The 17,643-nt window shown below is 45.8% G+C and overlaps 1 protein-coding gene across 7 annotated transcripts in view; it reads left to right on the plus strand.

The window, feature by feature from the left end:
* The window catches only part of LOC105484847 (dual specificity tyrosine phosphorylation regulated kinase 3), a 49,062-nt gene that overhangs the window by 10,831 nt on the left and 20,588 nt on the right, over positions 1-17,643 (plus strand). For 4 of the 7 annotated variants that reach the window (XM_011746896.2, XM_011746894.2, XM_011746897.2 and 1 more), the window contains one exon: positions 1,026-8,774. In XM_011746896.2, coding sequence (XP_011745198.1) covers positions 1,026-2,603 — 1,578 coding nt within the window. In that variant the 3' untranslated portion in view covers positions 2,604-8,774. The other 3 variants (XR_011613369.1, XR_011613365.1, XR_011613364.1) reach the window with 3 other exon arrangements.

Consider the following 17,643-nt stretch of genomic DNA (forward strand, 5'->3'; position numbering starts at 1 on the left):
GAATCTTAATTCAGAGGAGTAAGTAGAGCTTTTTTCTGTGGGTCACTGTCCCTTCCAGGAGAAGACTGTGGAAAACCTAGTGAAAGAAGTGGTACTCCTTAATCAAGTAGGCTCTTGCTGGGGAATAGTTTTTAAGAAGCACCCCAGGGACCTTGGACCCTCACTGTTAACAGGTACTTGAAGAATTAGTCCAGTTGATCTCCAGAATTCTCTCTAACTTAGAGCTTTTGTGATTCAATGAACTAAGTTAAAAGGCTGCAGTAATTTGTATGGGGACCTGGGAGTGTATGATTGAACACTTTGTTGATTCCAGGCCACAGTCAACATTCAGCCCTCCTAGTCTACAGATGCTGGGAGAACCTGGAGCTGAGTTATATTAATGGGAAGGGCCCTGGAATAGGAGCCAGAAGACCTAGGTTCAAATTCTGCTTCTGTCACTTGATGGTACCTTACTGTTTACACTTCAGTAGGCATTATTTTGACCATGCTATTTGTCTTTAAGATTTGGGAAGATACTTGAAACAATTAGTAAACAGTTTAAGATAGTGCATATATTATACATAATCAAGTACCAAATTATGTGGCATAAACTGGACAAACTGCAGTTAGGATGTGAGGTTAATTAGTATGGGCTTGGAGTAGTTCTAAGTGGAAGAGAGAGGAATTGAACTGGGCTTTGAAGGAATGTAGGAGTCGAGGGGATGAGGGGTAGAAGGATTCTCAGTACAAGGACACATCTGTAAGGAGGAACCTGGCATGTGGGGGGCATGGTAAGACCATCTTGTCTTGAACAAAGCAAGGCATGTATGGGGATTAGGGATGGCTGCAATATTCAGGGAGTCTGAAAATTAATATAACATCAGTTGCTAGAGACTCTTGCTTTTCTTATCTCCTTTTTGGATCATTTTAACCTTAAAGTAAACATGACTGGATATGTTTTGATGTTATTCAGTTAGAGGAGGGAAGATTCTTCCATCTTTCTGATGTCTTTAATGACTTTAACATATTCATTGTCTCTTTCATAGATGACCACTGAGAAGTTTATAAGAGATCATACTCAGCACTTTTTGGATGGAGGTGAGATGAAGGTAGAACAGCTGTTTCAAGAATTTGGCAACAGAAAATCCAATACTGTTCAGTCAGATGGCATCAGTGACTCTGAAAAATGCTCTCCTACTGTTTCTCAGGGTAAAAGTTCAGATTGCTTGAATACAGTAAAATCCAACAGTTCATCCAAGGCACCCAAAGTGGTGCCTCTGACTCCAGAACAAGCCCTGAAGCAATATAAACACCACCTCACTGCCTATGAGAAGCTGGAAATAATTAATTATCCAGAAATTTACTTTGTAGGTCCAAATGCCAAAAAAAGACATGGAGTTATTGGTGGTCCCAATAATGGGGGGTATGATGATGCAGATGGGGCCTACATTCATGTACCTCGAGACCATCTAGCTTATCGATATGAGGTGCTGAAAATTATTGGCAAGGGGAGTTTTGGGCAGGTGGCCAGGGTCTATGATCACAAACTGCGGCAGTACGTGGCCCTGAAAATGGTGCGCAATGAGAAGCGCTTTCATCGTCAAGCAGCTGAGGAGATCCGGATTTTGGAGCATCTTAAAAAACAGGATAAAACTGGTAGTATGAACGTTATCCACATGCTGGAAAGTTTCACATTCCGGAACCATGTTTGCATGGCCTTTGAATTGCTGAGCATAGACCTTTATGAGCTGATTAAAAAAAACAAGTTTCAGGGTTTTAGCGTCCAGTTGGTACGCAAGTTTGCCCAGTCCATCTTGCAATCCTTGGATGCCCTCCACAAAAATAAGATTATTCACTGCGATCTGAAGCCAGAAAACATTCTCCTGAAACACCACGGGCGCAGTTCAACCAAGGTCATTGACTTTGGGTCCAGCTGTTTCGAGTACCAGAAGCTCTACACATATATCCAGTCTCGGTTCTACAGAGCTCCAGAAATCATCTTAGGAAGCCGTTACAGCACACCAATTGACATATGGAGTTTTGGCTGCATCCTTGCAGAACTTTTAACAGGACAGCCTCTCTTCCCTGGAGAGGATGAAGGAGACCAGTTGGCCTGCATGATGGAGCTTCTAGGGATGCCACCACCAAAACTTCTGGAGCAATCCAAACGTGCCAAGTACTTTATTAATTCCAAGGGCATACCCCGCTACTGCTCTGTGACTACTCAGGCAGATGGGAGGGTTGTGCTTGTGGGGGGTCGCTCACGTAGGGGTAAAAAGCGGGGTCCCCCGGGCAGCAAAGACTGGGGAACAGCACTGAAAGGGTGTGATGACTACTTGTTTATAGAGTTTTTGAAAAGGTGTCTTCACTGGGACCCCTCTGCCCGCCTGACCCCAGCTCAAGCATTAAGACACCCTTGGATTAGCAAGTCTGTCCCCAGACCTCTCACCACCATAGACAAGGTGTCAGGGAAACGGATAGTTAATCCTGCAAGTGCTTTCCAGGGATTGGGTTCTAAGCTGCCTCCAGTTGTTGGAATAGCTAATAAGCTTAAAGCTAACTTAATGTCAGAAACCAATGGTAGTATACCCCTATGCAGTGTGTTGCCAAAACTGATTAGCTAGTGGACAGAGATATGCCCAGAGATGCATATGTATGTATTTTTATGATCTTGCAAACCTGCAGATGGAAAAATTGCAAGCCCATTGGTGGATGTTTTTGTTAGACTAGACTTTTTTTAAACAAGACAAAACATTTTTATATAACTATAAAGGAATTCTTTAAGGGCTAATTACCTAACCAGCTTGTATTGGCCATCTGGAATATGCATTAAATGACTTTTTATAGGTCAATGCATCTTTGTTATTATCGTCAGAAGTATTTCAACTGATGTATTATACTATTGGCTTAAATCTCTTTCTCTCAAGATAGAAGGTATAGCAAAAAATGTATCCCAACTACTCCTCACTTCTAGTGTCCCTCGGTGTCTGTTCTGGAAAGGGTAATTTGGGATATGGTGTTAGTTGTGGCTGAAAGCCAATGCTAGGTCCCTTACCCCAGTAGGGCATTCTCTAGGCTCATCGTAGGTGAAAGAGCTCACAGCAGACTGGGGGGTGGGGGAGCACCAGGAAGCTGTTGGTGACCTGGACAATTGGTGTCCCTGGTTTTCAGTGACTCATTCCTCTTCCCTTCAGTTCTCTGATGTTTGGTGTTATTATGTTCTTATTTTGCCTCTGATTTGTTTCCTAGTCACTCAAAGCATTTTACAGAAGCCTTACCACTTTACCAAATAACCCTGTAAGGTGCTGATTTAAAAGTTGAGTCATATGCATCCCTCCTTCTTTCCGCTCCTGTGTCCAAGGAAGATAAAACAGCTTCTCTGCCACAATTGACCCAGAATGCTAAAGATAGAGAATCAGCATGAAAACGGCAGCTCCCCAGCTTTGTGGTACTCCATGGACCAGCCTCCTTGCTGCATTTTTATAGAATCTCTTCCTTATAAAAGTAGTCACTCTCGGGTAAACCTTACTACAGTTTAAAAATGCTTCCCTCTTCTCTTTACAGCTACCTGCCACCTTAGTGTGCCACATTATTTCCTACTTTCACTTTAAGCTTAGTGCTATTCCCTAGATCTGAGTGAACTTCAGTTAGAAGAAAACTAAAAATCCAGAAACTGGTGATAATCAGTTGTTTTCCCCTTTATGTTTCTTAATTTTATTCTCTTCAACAGCTTTTCTTTTTCTCTGCTAAGATTTAAACAGTGAGGGCTGATAATAAAACTAGTTGTTAAGCCAGTGTCCTACTTAGAAGGGTGGAGAACGGACAGAAACTAACTCATTGCTACTGGGTTTTGTTTGTTTTTTCCTGTCCCTTCCTCTATTTCTGTCCTCTTCCAGAACAAAAGTATGCTCAAGTTCTATCCTAAATGTGTACTTTTGGCTGGGTATAGTGGCTCATGCCTGTAATGGGAGGCTGAGGTGGGTGGATCCCTTGAGTCTGGGAGTTCAAGACCAGCCTGGCAACCTGGTGAAACCCCACCTCTACAAAAACAAAAATTAGCCAGGTGTGGTGGCACGTGCCTATAATCCCAGCTACTTGGGAGGCTGAGGTGGGAGGATCACTTGAGCTGAGATCGTGCGGCTGCACTCCAGCCTGGGCAACAGAGTGAGACTCTGTCTTAAAAAAAAAGTGTGTTCTTTAAAGTAGAATATTTGCTTTTTACAATATAGTTCTCAGAATGATCCAGTTCCATTTATTCTAGAATGTGGTGCAAACTCGACGAGATTGGAAGAAGCTCTTTTTGTTGGGCAGTGTAGTAACAAGAAAAGAAAAGAAAAATACCATGGGTATATTATTTAGGGAACTTTTGCTTTATCCAAAAGTAGTCATGATTGCTGTAGCACAGGCTGTGAAAAATGAGAGAGTGCAAATCTCTCTCATTTAAATGTCCAGGGTGGCTTTAGTCTCCCAAGTACAAAGGCCAGATGGCAGAGAACAGCTTAAACTGAGCCTTTAGCCTCATTAATAGGAGGAAGTCTTGGTACTTTTGGTGACTAAGAAACTGGATTATTTAAAACCTTAATTATCTCCTTTACTCCTGGTTTACAGAAGGCAATGAATATACAACTCCTTTAGATCCCTCTAACTGCTGCTGAATTTTCTTTCTTTCTAAGCCTGCGTACTATCTCTTGATTGCATTGTCTGAAGAAGCTGTGTGAAATTTGTCTGGTCATTGGTTTTCTTGTCTGATAGTGGTATCTTGACCTCTTCACATGTCACACTAAATGCTGCTCATAACCCATCCTCGTCATCTTTACTCATCACTGCTTTCTTCAAGGGAGGTCTTGAAACTGCCTAACCTACCTCATGATCTGCTAGTCAAAATAGTGACTCTTTGGAAGACTGGTAGTCTCTGAATGAATTATCCAACGTCTGCTTCCCCACATTAACTGCATTGTATAGTTTTGGGAACTTTGCAGGTGCTAAATCTTCATGGCCATGAAGATGAAACACCTTGAGAAATGGGAACACCTCTTCACTGTGTACTTGGATCAGCCTTCTTCAACTACCAAGAAATGCATGATTTCTCTGCCAACTCCAGGAAGTAGTACAGCACGATTGAATCCTTCAGTGAATCTCTTCATCATAACATAGGGTGTAAAAGCTCACATCTACTCAAAAAACTCAAATCTACTTTTTCAGTGGATACGAGCTTACATTGACTTATGAATGATTTTCTTGTAGGCCCAACTGTGTCACGACCCTCCAGTTGAAACAAAGCATGAGTTATTTTTATATTGAGTCCTTGAACTGCTAGCCAGGTAGATGTTTCCTTAAAGTCCAGAGCAGGATCCAAGTCAGATGAAGGAGGTGGCACACCTGGCTTAACTGCAGATCAGGGAGCATTGAACCTCTACAATTTGCTGCATTGGATTTGTGCTTGGGTTTCTCACTGAATAGTAAATTAGAGAAAATGCTGCTTTTACTATTTTGCATTTTATATCAACATTAGCAGCCTGTTCCCACTCGGGTGCTGTCCAAGGCACATGTTTCCTTGGGATGTTTGGACAGAACGATCTGGCTTGATGTATTTCTTGGGTTCTGGTACCACATCATAGAGTTGGTTAAATGTAGCCAGCAGCAGTGTCAAGACAGCTGACACTGTCTTCCAAGAGTGAATGTGTTGGCCTTTGGAACTGCTGCTAACGCCATGTGTGGGGCAGCGAGCACATTTTTAGGTGGTGGCAAGGCTGTATCTGATTGACACAGATCTGCAATCCCTAACACCATATTGCTGTTGTCCTGAATTTTCTAACTTGGAGAAATTTAAGGATCTCCTGCATTATCTAGGCAGAGCATATGTTGAGGTTGTTTTGCCAGTTGTTATCAGTGTTGAAGAAGTGCTCCTGCAAGCAAACTGTGTTAAAAGGATTGCGACCCCATATGCATCTGATGTACACTGTGTTTTGGTGTTTGTGTTTTCAGAGTTCTAGCCAGTACTGCGCCTGAACTTGGGAGAGAAAGGAGCCTGTGGCTGAGGTTTGTGCGTGCTCTATTTCTGTGTATCAAATGGACTATAAGGTTACTGAAACTGGGCTAAGTGAAAGGGCATAGACAACTCTTTACACTGTAGACAGATTTTAGAAAGCTACGGGAAGGCAAATGGATGTTTCTGCCTAAATTTGGCAACCTAGAGAGTGATGCAGAGCAGAGTCACTGAGGTTGGCATGCCTGTCTTCTGCAGGCCAATGCAAGTTTTAGGAGAGTGGGCTGCTTAAAACATGGTGCTTGTCCACATGAATTTGATGGTTTATGGGTGGATTTCAAGCTTAGGGACAAGTTGTGGTTTTTAGATGCAGTAACCCTATGCCACCTTTTGGCCACTGTTAAAGTTTCACTTGGATCCCTGCCCAGCCATAGCAATGAATGACCGAATTGGATCAGTTAGTGTAGAAATTCAGACTGTCTGTTCCTCAGTTACTGGATTGTTCTTTAGCCATTTTTCTTGTCGTTTCAGTCAAACTGGTTAGGTTAGGTGACTTACTGATTTCTAAATTAACAAAATTGAATTTCCAAATTGTTTCTGACATGGTGAGAGTTGGGTTAGAATTTTGGTTTCATTCTCCAAGTCATTTTTTCTTTTTCTTTATTTTTACTTTTTGAGACAGAGTCTCACTCTGTCGTCCAGGCTGGAGTGGAGTGGCACAGTATTGTCTCACTGCAGCCTCAACCTCCCAGACTCAGGTGATTCTCCCACCTCAACCTCCAAAGTAACTGGGACTACAGTCATGTGCTACCATGCCTGGCTAATTTTTTGTATATCTGTAGAGGGGGAGTTTCACCATGTTGCTTGAGCTGGTCTTGAACTCCTGGGCTCAAGTGATCTATGCGCCTTAGCCTCTCGAAGTGCTGAGATTATAGGCGTGAGCCACCGTGCCCAGCCTCATTTTTTCTTTCAATATGGAAAATTGGCTAATCCACCTAATACCGCTCATCCTCTTGTATTCTATCCTACCTTCTACCCTCAGAGTTATTGATGTACTCTTTCATCATGTGCTATCATGATTTCTGCTTAGATTAGAAAGTAAGCTTCAAATGGGCAGGCCCATGTCTTCATATTGTTCTGAATTAACAGATTTTGATGGCCGCTGATCATGTGCAGATAATGGAAGCTCATTTCCTTCCATGAACCAGGAGCATGCTTGCCTCTTCTTTTAAGTTGACCTGCACAGTCTCTGATGTCTTCTTTTTGGAAAGGGTAATCAGATAAGGATTATGTAAGGACACTTTCTTCTGGTCTAGTGTTAGATACAGTTACCTTGATAATAATGAAAAAAATGAATATCACCAAAACCTAACTATGATGTAAGAATTCTGCTTCTGCCCCCCAGGGGCTCTGAAAGAGTCTAGCCTTAATCTTCTTTCCCAGAGGAAGTTTGACTTATGACCATATTAGTATGCTTTATTCCTCAGTGTTTAAGGGAGTTGGGGCTGACAGGTTAGCTGGCTAATGTCATTACATTTTAGTTTTTGTGACATTTAATCTGTTAAGAAGGGGGCTTATTGCATAATCAAAAAAAGAACAATAAAAAAATAAAAATTTCTACTGTGAAACTATTTTGATCTGTAGCAACTAGTCATGTTAAAACACTTTCTGTTTTGCTTAATTCGTAACTAGGCATAATTAAAGTTAAATGCTAAATTTTAGGTAGCAGCTGATAAATGCTTCTAAGCTTTCCTGACAGAATACTCCTACTGCTTTGGTGAATCATGGAAAATTCTTTCTCCTTTATTTTTAATTATTTCTTTTGCATCTGTTATTGATGTCATCAACACGGAAGTTGGAAAGGTGACAATGATTGTTCTAGACTGCCTCTGTATGCTTTTTCTCCTCTGAAAATTAAAAATACATACTTATACCTTGAGCCAGGTGGAATTGCCAAAACATGTTTCCCTCCGTGTCTTCAGTCTAGGTGATCAGTCTGTAGAGTGCTATAACTTATTAGGCTTAGAGCAGCGGCAGGCATCCATGCTATGGAAAACCTGGAGTCAGTACAAATAAGGAGTAAGAAGAGGCCAGGGATTGGCAAATCAAAGAAGAGTTCTGCTCTGCCAGAGATTAGCCTCCCAGTTTTAAATATATTTTTAATATCCCCATTTTAACATATCCCATTTTCACCTTCAACCTATACTTCCCGAAGCCCAAACTTTTAAAGAATTTACCTCCAGACCTGGCCTTCAGCCTAATATGATTAGGGTGTTTTTCTGAGTGTCTGTCAAATTATGCTGGCTAATTTCAATGAGAAAAGATTTTAAGAGTCATAGTGAACCCATCCATAAAAGGACTAAAAGCTCTCTGGTCCCTGAGATCCACAAGCCCTGAGAGAAGCCAGAACTACAAATACATCGTCTAGACTTTGAAGAAGCAGGATGCGATTCTTAATATAGCTCACCCACCGCTAAGTCAAGCCTAGACTCTAATATTTTTCTATAACAGGAGAAGCCTCCCTGACTGGAGACTAGAAAGAGTCTCACATCTTCTGCCACCACATGAATAGACTAAAAAGAAGGGAGAGTCCCAGATGGGGCCAAGTGGTGACCTGTAGCTATTTCAGCTCAGAATGTCAGCCTCTAAAGCATCAGGTTTGAATGACTTTGGTGTCATGGGATTCTATCCATTGTCCGTTTGAGTCTGCTGACATGCTTCCTCTGGAAAGTGCAGTTTGGCATGGATGAGTCAGTGGTTTTTTATTTTGGGGTGTTTTTTAAAAAATAAAAATGAATTACTTTGAGAATTTTTTAGCATCTCCTGATTGTTTCAAAACCAAGGCCGAGAACTGTCGCAGGCAAGAACTTGTTTGCCGAACTCTGAAGGAGGTGAGTACCAGTCACTGGGTAATTAGGGCTGTGCTGCAGGTATAGCCTCTCTCACTTGATGACAATGATACAGAAAGAAAATCTTGGGAAGGGACAAGGCTTCCCTGAGAAACAGCCTTACAGAGAGTCCACCAGTATTCCTCCTTTAGTACCCAGAGCTTCTGTTCACAGCCTGCTTTGTGAGCTCCGGCCTTCCTGTGAAGGAAAATGGAAAAACATGTAGAATGCTCAGGGCTGACCATCTCCCAGGAACCCGAATCAGCAGCTCTCTCATTTACCCTCTTGGGGCCCAAGCTCAGCTTAAGGATGAAACCTGACAGGCAACTTTAAGGAATACAGTTTATTTGGGAAGTTTGGATGTTTTTCTTAGGCCCAGGCCTCAGTCTGTGGGATAACTTTTAAAGCCTGAGGGAACTGAGCAAATGAAAGAGGAAAACAATATTCTTAAGGGCTGTGGGCTCTGCTCCACCCTGCTTCTGATCTGGCCCTGAGCCACGATTGCCCTGGCAACAGGAGCTAATTGGATACCTAACAGGGACTGCCTTCCGCTGCCCTTGAGTTGTCCCCTAGATTGTTGTGGCCTGAATACAGTTCACTCCAGCCTTAACCTCCCTGGCCTCAGGTGATCTCCTACTGCAACCTCCCAAGTAACTGGAACTACAGGCATGTACCACCATGCCCAGCTAATTTTATTTATTTATTTATTTTTGTTTTGAAGATGGAGTTTCACTCTGTTGCCCAGGCTGGAGTGCAATGGCACAATCTCGGCTCACTGCAGCCTCTGCCTCCCAGGTTAAGTGATTCTTCTGCCTCAGACTCCCGAGTAGCTGGGACCACAGGAGTGTGCCATCACACCTAGCTAATTTTTTGTATTTTTGATAGAGACGGGGTTTCACCATGTTAGCCAGGCTAGTTTTGAACTCCTGACAGGTAATCTGCCTGCCTCGGCCTCCCAAAGTGTTGGGATTACAAGTGTGAGCCACCGTGCCTGGCCAATTTTTTTTGTGTGTTTGTGTATTTTTTTTTGTTGTTGTTGTTGTTGTTGTTGAGATGGGTTTCACTATGTTGGCCAGGCTGGTCTCGAACTCCTGGCCTCAAGCCATCTGCCCATCTCAGCTTCCCAAAGTGCTGGGATTATAGGAATGAGCCACTGTGCCCAGCTTTCCCTGGATTCTTGAACAGGGTTTCTGCCTTATGGGAGCCCAGCCTAAAGCTAGAAATGGACCTTCCCATATTCACATGGAGCAAATCCAGGTTAGAGACATTAACTGCTGCTAGAGGAACTATAGACCAGGCAGAATTTGAAAGAACATTCAGCCTGCAATATCGCTGTTAAAATTTACCCATGATCAGGCCGGGCACGGCGGCTCAAGCCTGTAATCCCAGCACTTTGGGAGGCCAAGGCCCATGGATCACTTGAGATCAGGAGTTCAAGACCAGCACGGCCAACACAGTGAAACGCTGTCTCTACAAAAAATGCAGAAGATTAGCCGTATGTGGTGGCACATGCCTGTAATCCTAGCTACTCGGGAGACTGAGGCAGGAGAATCACTTGAACCCAGGAAGCGGAGGTTGCAGTGAGCCGAGATTGCACTCCAGCCCAGGCAACAGTGGGAGACTCTGTCTCAAAAACCAAACAAAACCCATGCTCAAAGGCACCACAAACCAGGATACTCCCATGGTTCTTTATGCCTTTTAAGACAAAAACTATCAGAGCTTAGAAAAGGCAGTGAAAATGGCAATGAGGACTACTAGTGCATTACCTATTGCTTTTTACTTTCTAGGAAGGAATTTGTCAGTCCAAAGGCAGAAACGTAAAGTGACTGCATCTAGTCTGTGCAGATGCTAAGGACTGACCTTGACCTTCCGGTAGAGTGAGCCTGGACATGATTTGACCTCATTTTGCAGAGGCTGCTCAGCCCTGCCTTTGAATCTGGCTGTTGATGATCTCCTGATTGAGGAGCAGATCCAGGACACCCAATCTGAACCACTGCAGAGAATTCTTAAATCATTCCCAGGGTGGACCCCTGACCCAAGCTGCACTCACCTCTGCTGTTCTCAAGCATGTCTATATAGGCCTTTGTTGGTGCATTGATTCTTTCACCAGTGACTTGTTGAGCAACTGTTGTGTGCAAAAAAAGCACCCTAGTGGCATTTATCAAGGATAGGGAGTGTCAGCAGCATTGCTGACCATATGTTTAGAATCTAACAAAAGCTAGGCAATGGCTTCAGAGAAAACTTGCCAGCAAGTTATCTGCACTCTGTTCTGGTTTAAAATTTGTGTAACTCTGAAAGTGAATGGGATGGGGAAGGGAGATGGTTTCAGAAAAGAATGTCCTCTGAGTCTGTGCATAGTATAGAATAAGGGGCTTCTGTCCTGAGCTGAAGGTGGAGGAGAAAAGATGGTAGGAATGAAAGGCATGAAAGACATGGTTATCCAGTAGCAACTTGGCTCTCACCTCCCTGTTTCTGACCTTGAAGATGAGATGGGGTTACCCTTCAGGTTTCTCTGCCATGATTTCAGATCACGGGTTTGGCTCTTTCTTCTCCCTCATCAAACTGATTCTATCCCAGATTAGCCATCTTGAGGTCCGCGGGGGAGGAGGAACCAGCAGACCAGGCTTCCCTACCTCTCTTCCCCGATTCCCTCATTTCCCTCAACAAGTAGCCCGCTGTGTTGCTGTTTTTCTCTGGTTGCTAAAACTACATTCATTGCTTCTGTCCCACCAACAATCCAGCCAGAGCCTGAGACTGAGGTGAATACAAGAGATGAATTCAGAAACCTCATCCCTGGGATCTTTCACCTGAGTTTTTTTTTTTTTTTTTTTTTGGTTTGTTTTTTTTGAGACGGAGTCTCGCTCTGCCGCCCAGGCTGGAGTGCAGTGGTCGGATCTCAGCTCACTGCAAGCTCCGCCTCCCGGGTTCACGCCATTCTCCTGCCTCAGCCTCTCGAGTAGCTGGGACTACAGGCGCCCGCCACCGCGCCCGGCTAGTTTTTTTTTTTTTGTATTTTTTAGTAGAGACGGGGTTTCACCGTGTTAGCCAGGATGGTCTCGATCTCCTGACCTCGTGATCCGCCCGTCTCGGCCTCCCAAAGTGCTGGGATTACAGGCTTGAGCCACTGCGCCCGGCCTCACCTGAGTTTTTAAGCCAGTGTCCCACATTGTCCTGGTACCATTCCCCTCTCAGCAAACACTCTTCATTCATCCCTTTTCCCCTTGGAACTGAAGTCACTAGCTGTTTTAAAATGCCAGCGAGATGTCCAGGCAAAGTGGCATGAGTGAGAGGGAGGAGGCTTCAGAGCTCTTTGGGGGACCAAGAGGAGTGATGGACCACAGGTGCTTCCTCTCAATGCTGCTAAGATAACGAGGGGCAGGCGCTTCCGTGGTCGGTCTTCCCGCAGGCACAATTGTTTCCCAACCGCTGTGTCACACAAGCTATTGCTACCCCTTCCCAACCCAACCTGGCCTGGGGCAGCTGCATTTCAAAGAGAGGGCTTCCTCTGTTCTTCATTTAGTCCCAGCCTTAAATTCTATTTCATTCAGAAGGGGAGGCGCCGCTGTCGCTGGGAAAGCTGGGCTGGAGCCGGAGGAACACACAAGGCGGAGATTTCCCAGACCACAGAGTCGCAGTTGTAAAGTTAGGAACCTGGTAGGGAACAGCTGCGGGAGCCTCCTGGGTGGGAAGTGTCCTACCTCCCCAAACCCTGCGGCTACACTTCCACGGGGCCCCCCGAGGGGGCGCCAGGCCCCGCCTCCACCTTTCTCTGCCTTCTCTTCAGTCGCTCAGTAAATGCCCAGTGTACTCGGTGGGCCAGGCGCTGTGCTGGATCCATTCAAACATAACACACATATTTAGTGGAAGGTCAAACATGTAAAGAATTGAAATACAATGAGATGCATATGATGGTAGACATGAACTAATGCCCTAGGAGCTAAGTGTTCCTCGAAAGACCCATTCGGATGAAGGGTCCCTCACTAGCCATGACCATTTCCTCTCCTTTGTTTCCCTTATTTCTACCCTAGCCACCACCCGCAGCACCAGTGACCACCCACTATCTCCAGTGCCTTCTGCCTCAGAGATTGGGAATGAATGGTGCCCAGGCTCTTCCCAGCTGAAGAAGTGGGAGGCAGAGTGCCCAGCTGGAGAGATCAAACACCCGTCCCTTCAGTTCACAGCAGAGCCAGGGTTTACGACCAGACCCCTCCCTGCTGCAACCAACCCCATCCCGCCCCCACTGTCGTGTTTACAGCGCCTTTTCAGCAGTCCCCATCCCACTCCCCAAAGCTGCCAAATGGGTTTATTTTTACCTACTGGGTTGGAAAAGGGGCAAAGGCTGAGGCTGGGGCAGTTCTGTGGCGCCAGCTGAGGCTTAAATACAATGAGAAAGTCCCACCCTGCCAGCTCTGCCTGAAGAGAACCCAGTAGGAAATAAATAGCGCTGTGTGCCCTGCCTGGATGCCTGGCCTGCATATGTCTGCCTGGACTCCAGCCTGTCACATGAGCCGAGGCGGGTTAAAAAGAGAGCTCGGGTGATCTCCCAGCTCAGGTATCTGTCCTGGCATGAGGAGCTGTGGGGTGAAGGTGCCAGCTTTTCTTTACAGGGCCTGGTGGACAGGGAGGCCCAGTGGGCAGGGGCAATTTGGGCCAGGGAGGGAGTGGGCCAGGAAGGGAGCTGGACAGGTGGACTTGGTCCCAGTGCCAGTCCGCCTCCAGCTATCAGCCTCCACCAGCTCTGGGCACTGGGAAAGGGTGATAACGTTGGTAAGGACACTGTGACTGCCTAACATTAGTAAGGGCAGATGACTGAAAGGGAGAAAAAGCTTGGCAGAAGTTCCAGGACTAAATCTTAATTTGGCCAAAGCCGTTGCTTCCGTCACACCCCACCCCGTGTGCGCACGCGCACACACACACCACTGCGTATCTTTTTCTTTCCCATAGCTTTGATCCCCTTCATGCATTCCTGCCCCCTCCTCCACCCCTTCCAGTTCAGAATGCTAGCATCTGCCTATCTCCAGCAACACAGACACTTCTCCCTCCTCCCACGCCTCTCTCCTGGGACTCAGGCCTGTGGCTGCTTCTCCTTTCTAGGCCTCAGTTTCCCTTTAGACAGCGTGTCTCAGATCCCACTCCCAGGGCCCTCTAGGCAATTTAGGCCAGAAGACAGTGGGAGGCTCCTGGGAGAAGTTTCACTTTTACTGAAGTCCCAGAACTAGGTTAAAGGATTCAGCAAGCTGAAGACCTCCCTGTTCAGATCTGAGTTCCCTGAGATGTTGGGGGACCTTGAGTCGAGAGGCTCATTTGCTCAGATCCTTTTGGTGAGGAAAGTACCACATATATTGTGGTTGGACCAGTGCAACCCCCAGAACACCTGTTCATTGCAGTGGGTTGGCTGGATGGGGGTGTCTGGGGATCCTGAAGGGACAGAAAACTTGCTCTGTGGGATGATACGGTGCTAGGGAATGGGGACGTGGAGGGAACAGGAGCTGTTGTAGGCCCCAAGATGCCTGAACTCCAGGAGCCTGAGCTAGAGCGATGGCCATAGCATGGGCAGGCAGGACATACTCAGTAGCCCTCAACTAGATAATAGTTGTGTTTTTTTGTTTTGTTTTGTTTTGTTTGTTTGTTTTTTGAGATGGAGTTATGCTCTTGTCGCCCAGGCTGGAGTACAATGGCACGATCTTGGCTCACTGTAACCTCTGCCTCCCGGGTTCAAGGATTATCCTGCCTCAGCCTCCCAACTAGCTGGGATTCAAGCATGTGCCACCATGCCTGGCTAATTTTTTTTTTTTTTTTTTTTTTTTTTTGGTCTGAGACAGAGCCCAGGCTGGAGTGCAGTGGCACGATCCCGGCTCGCTGCAAGCTCTGCCTCCTGGGTTCACACCATTCTCCTGCCTCAGCCTCCCGAGTAGCTGGGACTACAGGCCCCTGCCACCATGCCTGGCTAATTTTTTTGTATTTTTAGTAGAGACGGGGTTTTACCATGTTAGCCAGGATGGTCTCGATCTCCTGACCTCGTGATCCGCTGGCCTTGGCCTCCCAAAGTGCTGGGATTACAGGCGTGAGCCACCGCACCTGGCCAATTTTTTGTGTTTTTAGTAGAGATGGGGTTTCACCGCGTGGGCCAGGCTGGTCTCGAACTCCTGACCTCAAGTGATCTGCCCGCCTCGGCCTCCCGAAGTGCTTTTCAAGAGAGAAATTGTCCCTCCTCTGTAAAAAACCAACTGCAAGTTTGCATATCTAATTGGTCTAGAAAAACACTGGACATATAGGGAGGGAAACCAGTATCATTTGTAATTTCAAGGACTATTCTGGAACTCCAAACTCCATGGAGATTAATCCTAAACACTGGGGACAAATGCCCATTTTCTCTGGTTGGGAAATTTAAGAAACCAAGGTGGAACTGGGCCATATGCAGAAGCATCTGACTTCCTGGAATATAATCAACAAATGTGATTCTGAGCCAAGTTGGGATCAATGCATCAATGTCAAGCAGGCATCTGCGGAGCCCTGACAACATGGAGCTCGTCGTGGGGGTCAGAGACATTCCTGAGGGTACTGTGTCTAATTCTCCTCAAGGTGAGATAACTGGGGAGTCGAAAGAAGACACCATTTATAAAATGTGGGCAGGGTTTCCGGAAACTACTAAGGGACAGTGAGGTACACCCAGGATAGCCACGTGGTGCAGAATGAAGGGAGTGGTTGCTGGAATCTTTGCAAGCAATAGCTGTGGATAAGGCTGTAGGAGAGCGTGGCCTGCCTGACAGAAGCTGTGGCCTTTGGTAGAGGAGGGCAGGCACTGCAACCTCTGGCCGGTGGGGAGACACCAGAGGAATAAATGTGCTGGCCTCACGCTAGTGCCAGCTTATCTTACTCCTGTGCCTCCCATTGGCCTAACCTAATCAGAAGCCATGTCTGGTTGGCATAGTCAAAAAATGCCATCCTTGGCCAGGTGCAGTGGCTCACACCTGCGGTCCCAGCACTTTGGGCGGCCAAGGCGGGAGAATCACTTGAGCCCAGGAGTTCAACACCAGCCTGAGCAACATAGTGAGACCCCATCTCTAAAAAAAAAAAAAAAAAAAAGGGAATGTCATCCTCCTGGCACACAGAGCACAGTGTAGAAGGGTGGAGAGTGGATCCAGAGGAGCAAAGAGTATATACGGCAAATCTCTATGATCCTAAGCAGGTAATTTCATCAGCATTAAGAAACGTTTTTTTTTGTTTTTGTTTTTGTTTTTTTTTACGGCTGGGTGCAGTGACTCACACCTGTAATCCTAGCACTTTGGGAGGCCGAGGCGGGCGGGTCACAAGGTCAAGAGATGGAGACCATCCTAGCCAACATGGTGAAACCCTGTCTCTACTAAAAATACAAAAATTAACTGGGCGTGGTGGTGTGCACCTGTAGTCCCAGCTACTTTAGACTACAGGCACGCGCCACCACACCCAGCTAATTTGTTTGTTTGTTTGTTTTGGTAGATATGGGGTCTCGTTATGTTGCTCATGCTGATTTTGAACTTCTAGCCTCAAGCAATCCTCCCACCTTGGCCTCTCAAAGTGCTGGGATTACAGGTGTGAGCCACTGCACCCACCCGGCAGTAAAGGTTTTCGAGCACAAACCATGCACAGGCATTTTGCTGTGTACCAAGGATAAGACACAGAAATGGATTTTCAGCAACCTGATAGTCCAGCTGGGAGTCAGAAGCAGGAGTGTTCAGGGAAGGCTTCATGGAGGAAGTGGGAATGTGAGACGGGGTGGAGGTGGGGATTGGAGGACAGGTGAGCAGAGAGCTGGGAGTGCTTTCCTTCACTATAGCAGAATGTCATTCAGCAACTCGATCCACCCCCAGGTCAAGTTTCAGATCTTCCATCCCTGAGATTTTACGTAATAGGCATGGCCAAAGATACCCATCTGACTATAGCCATATGACTCCACATATTACGTCTCACCTCACCTGGGAAGGATCAGTTTGCCTAAATGTCATTCCTGGTGGGTTCTCTGAATGACAGCTTTCTTCCAACTCCAAGAGTGATGTCCTAATTAATCAAGCAATCCATCAATAAAAATTCACCAGCCTCTTAAGTAGAAGGCGCTGGGAACTTGGGCTACACCTCTTCAGAGCACCTCTTCTTCTCAATGAACTCATATTCTAATGGAACAGAGACATGTAGAAATGATTAAAATGTGTTTGGTAGGAGGTGTAATGGAGTTATGAGCAAAGTTCTGGGAAAATGCAGTGGAGAGAGTGACTCATTCCTAGAGGTGTTAAAAAAAGGCTTCAGAGAGGTAATATTTGCACTGCAACTCCATTAATGAGTAGGACTTGCTAGGCAGAGGAGGGAATTCCTGGCAGAGGACTTGAAATGTGTGGAAACAACAAGAAGGTGAGAAAGGATGGTGAAAAATTCGGGGTGGCCAGAGCCTAGGATGGCAGTAATTGAGTCTAGTGGAAAAGCTGTGGGCTGGTTTAAAGGGTTATTATAGCTCCACTTATGGAGTTCGCCAGTTAAGCAGACAAATAAGGAACCAAAGATGGTCTAACACAAGGGAGGGGCATAATGAGCTTCTTTTTGGAAAGGCAATTTTCTAGGAGGAGATGACACTGCTCAAATACAAGCAATAGGACCTGAGACAGGGATCTGTTCCTCTGCTCCTCTCAGGGCCCCACCCCACATCGCACCTCCTCACCTCCCCATCCCCATGTTTCTCCAGAGAACAGTTGTTATTTGAAATCTGTTACCATCCTGATTTTGCAACCAAAGAACGGGGCCAAATAAATGAGCTTGTTT

Source organism: Macaca nemestrina, chromosome 1 (genome assembly GCF_043159975.1).
Source record: "Macaca nemestrina isolate mMacNem1 chromosome 1, mMacNem.hap1, whole genome shotgun sequence".
NCBI lineage: Eukaryota > Metazoa > Chordata > Mammalia > Primates > Cercopithecidae > Macaca > Macaca nemestrina.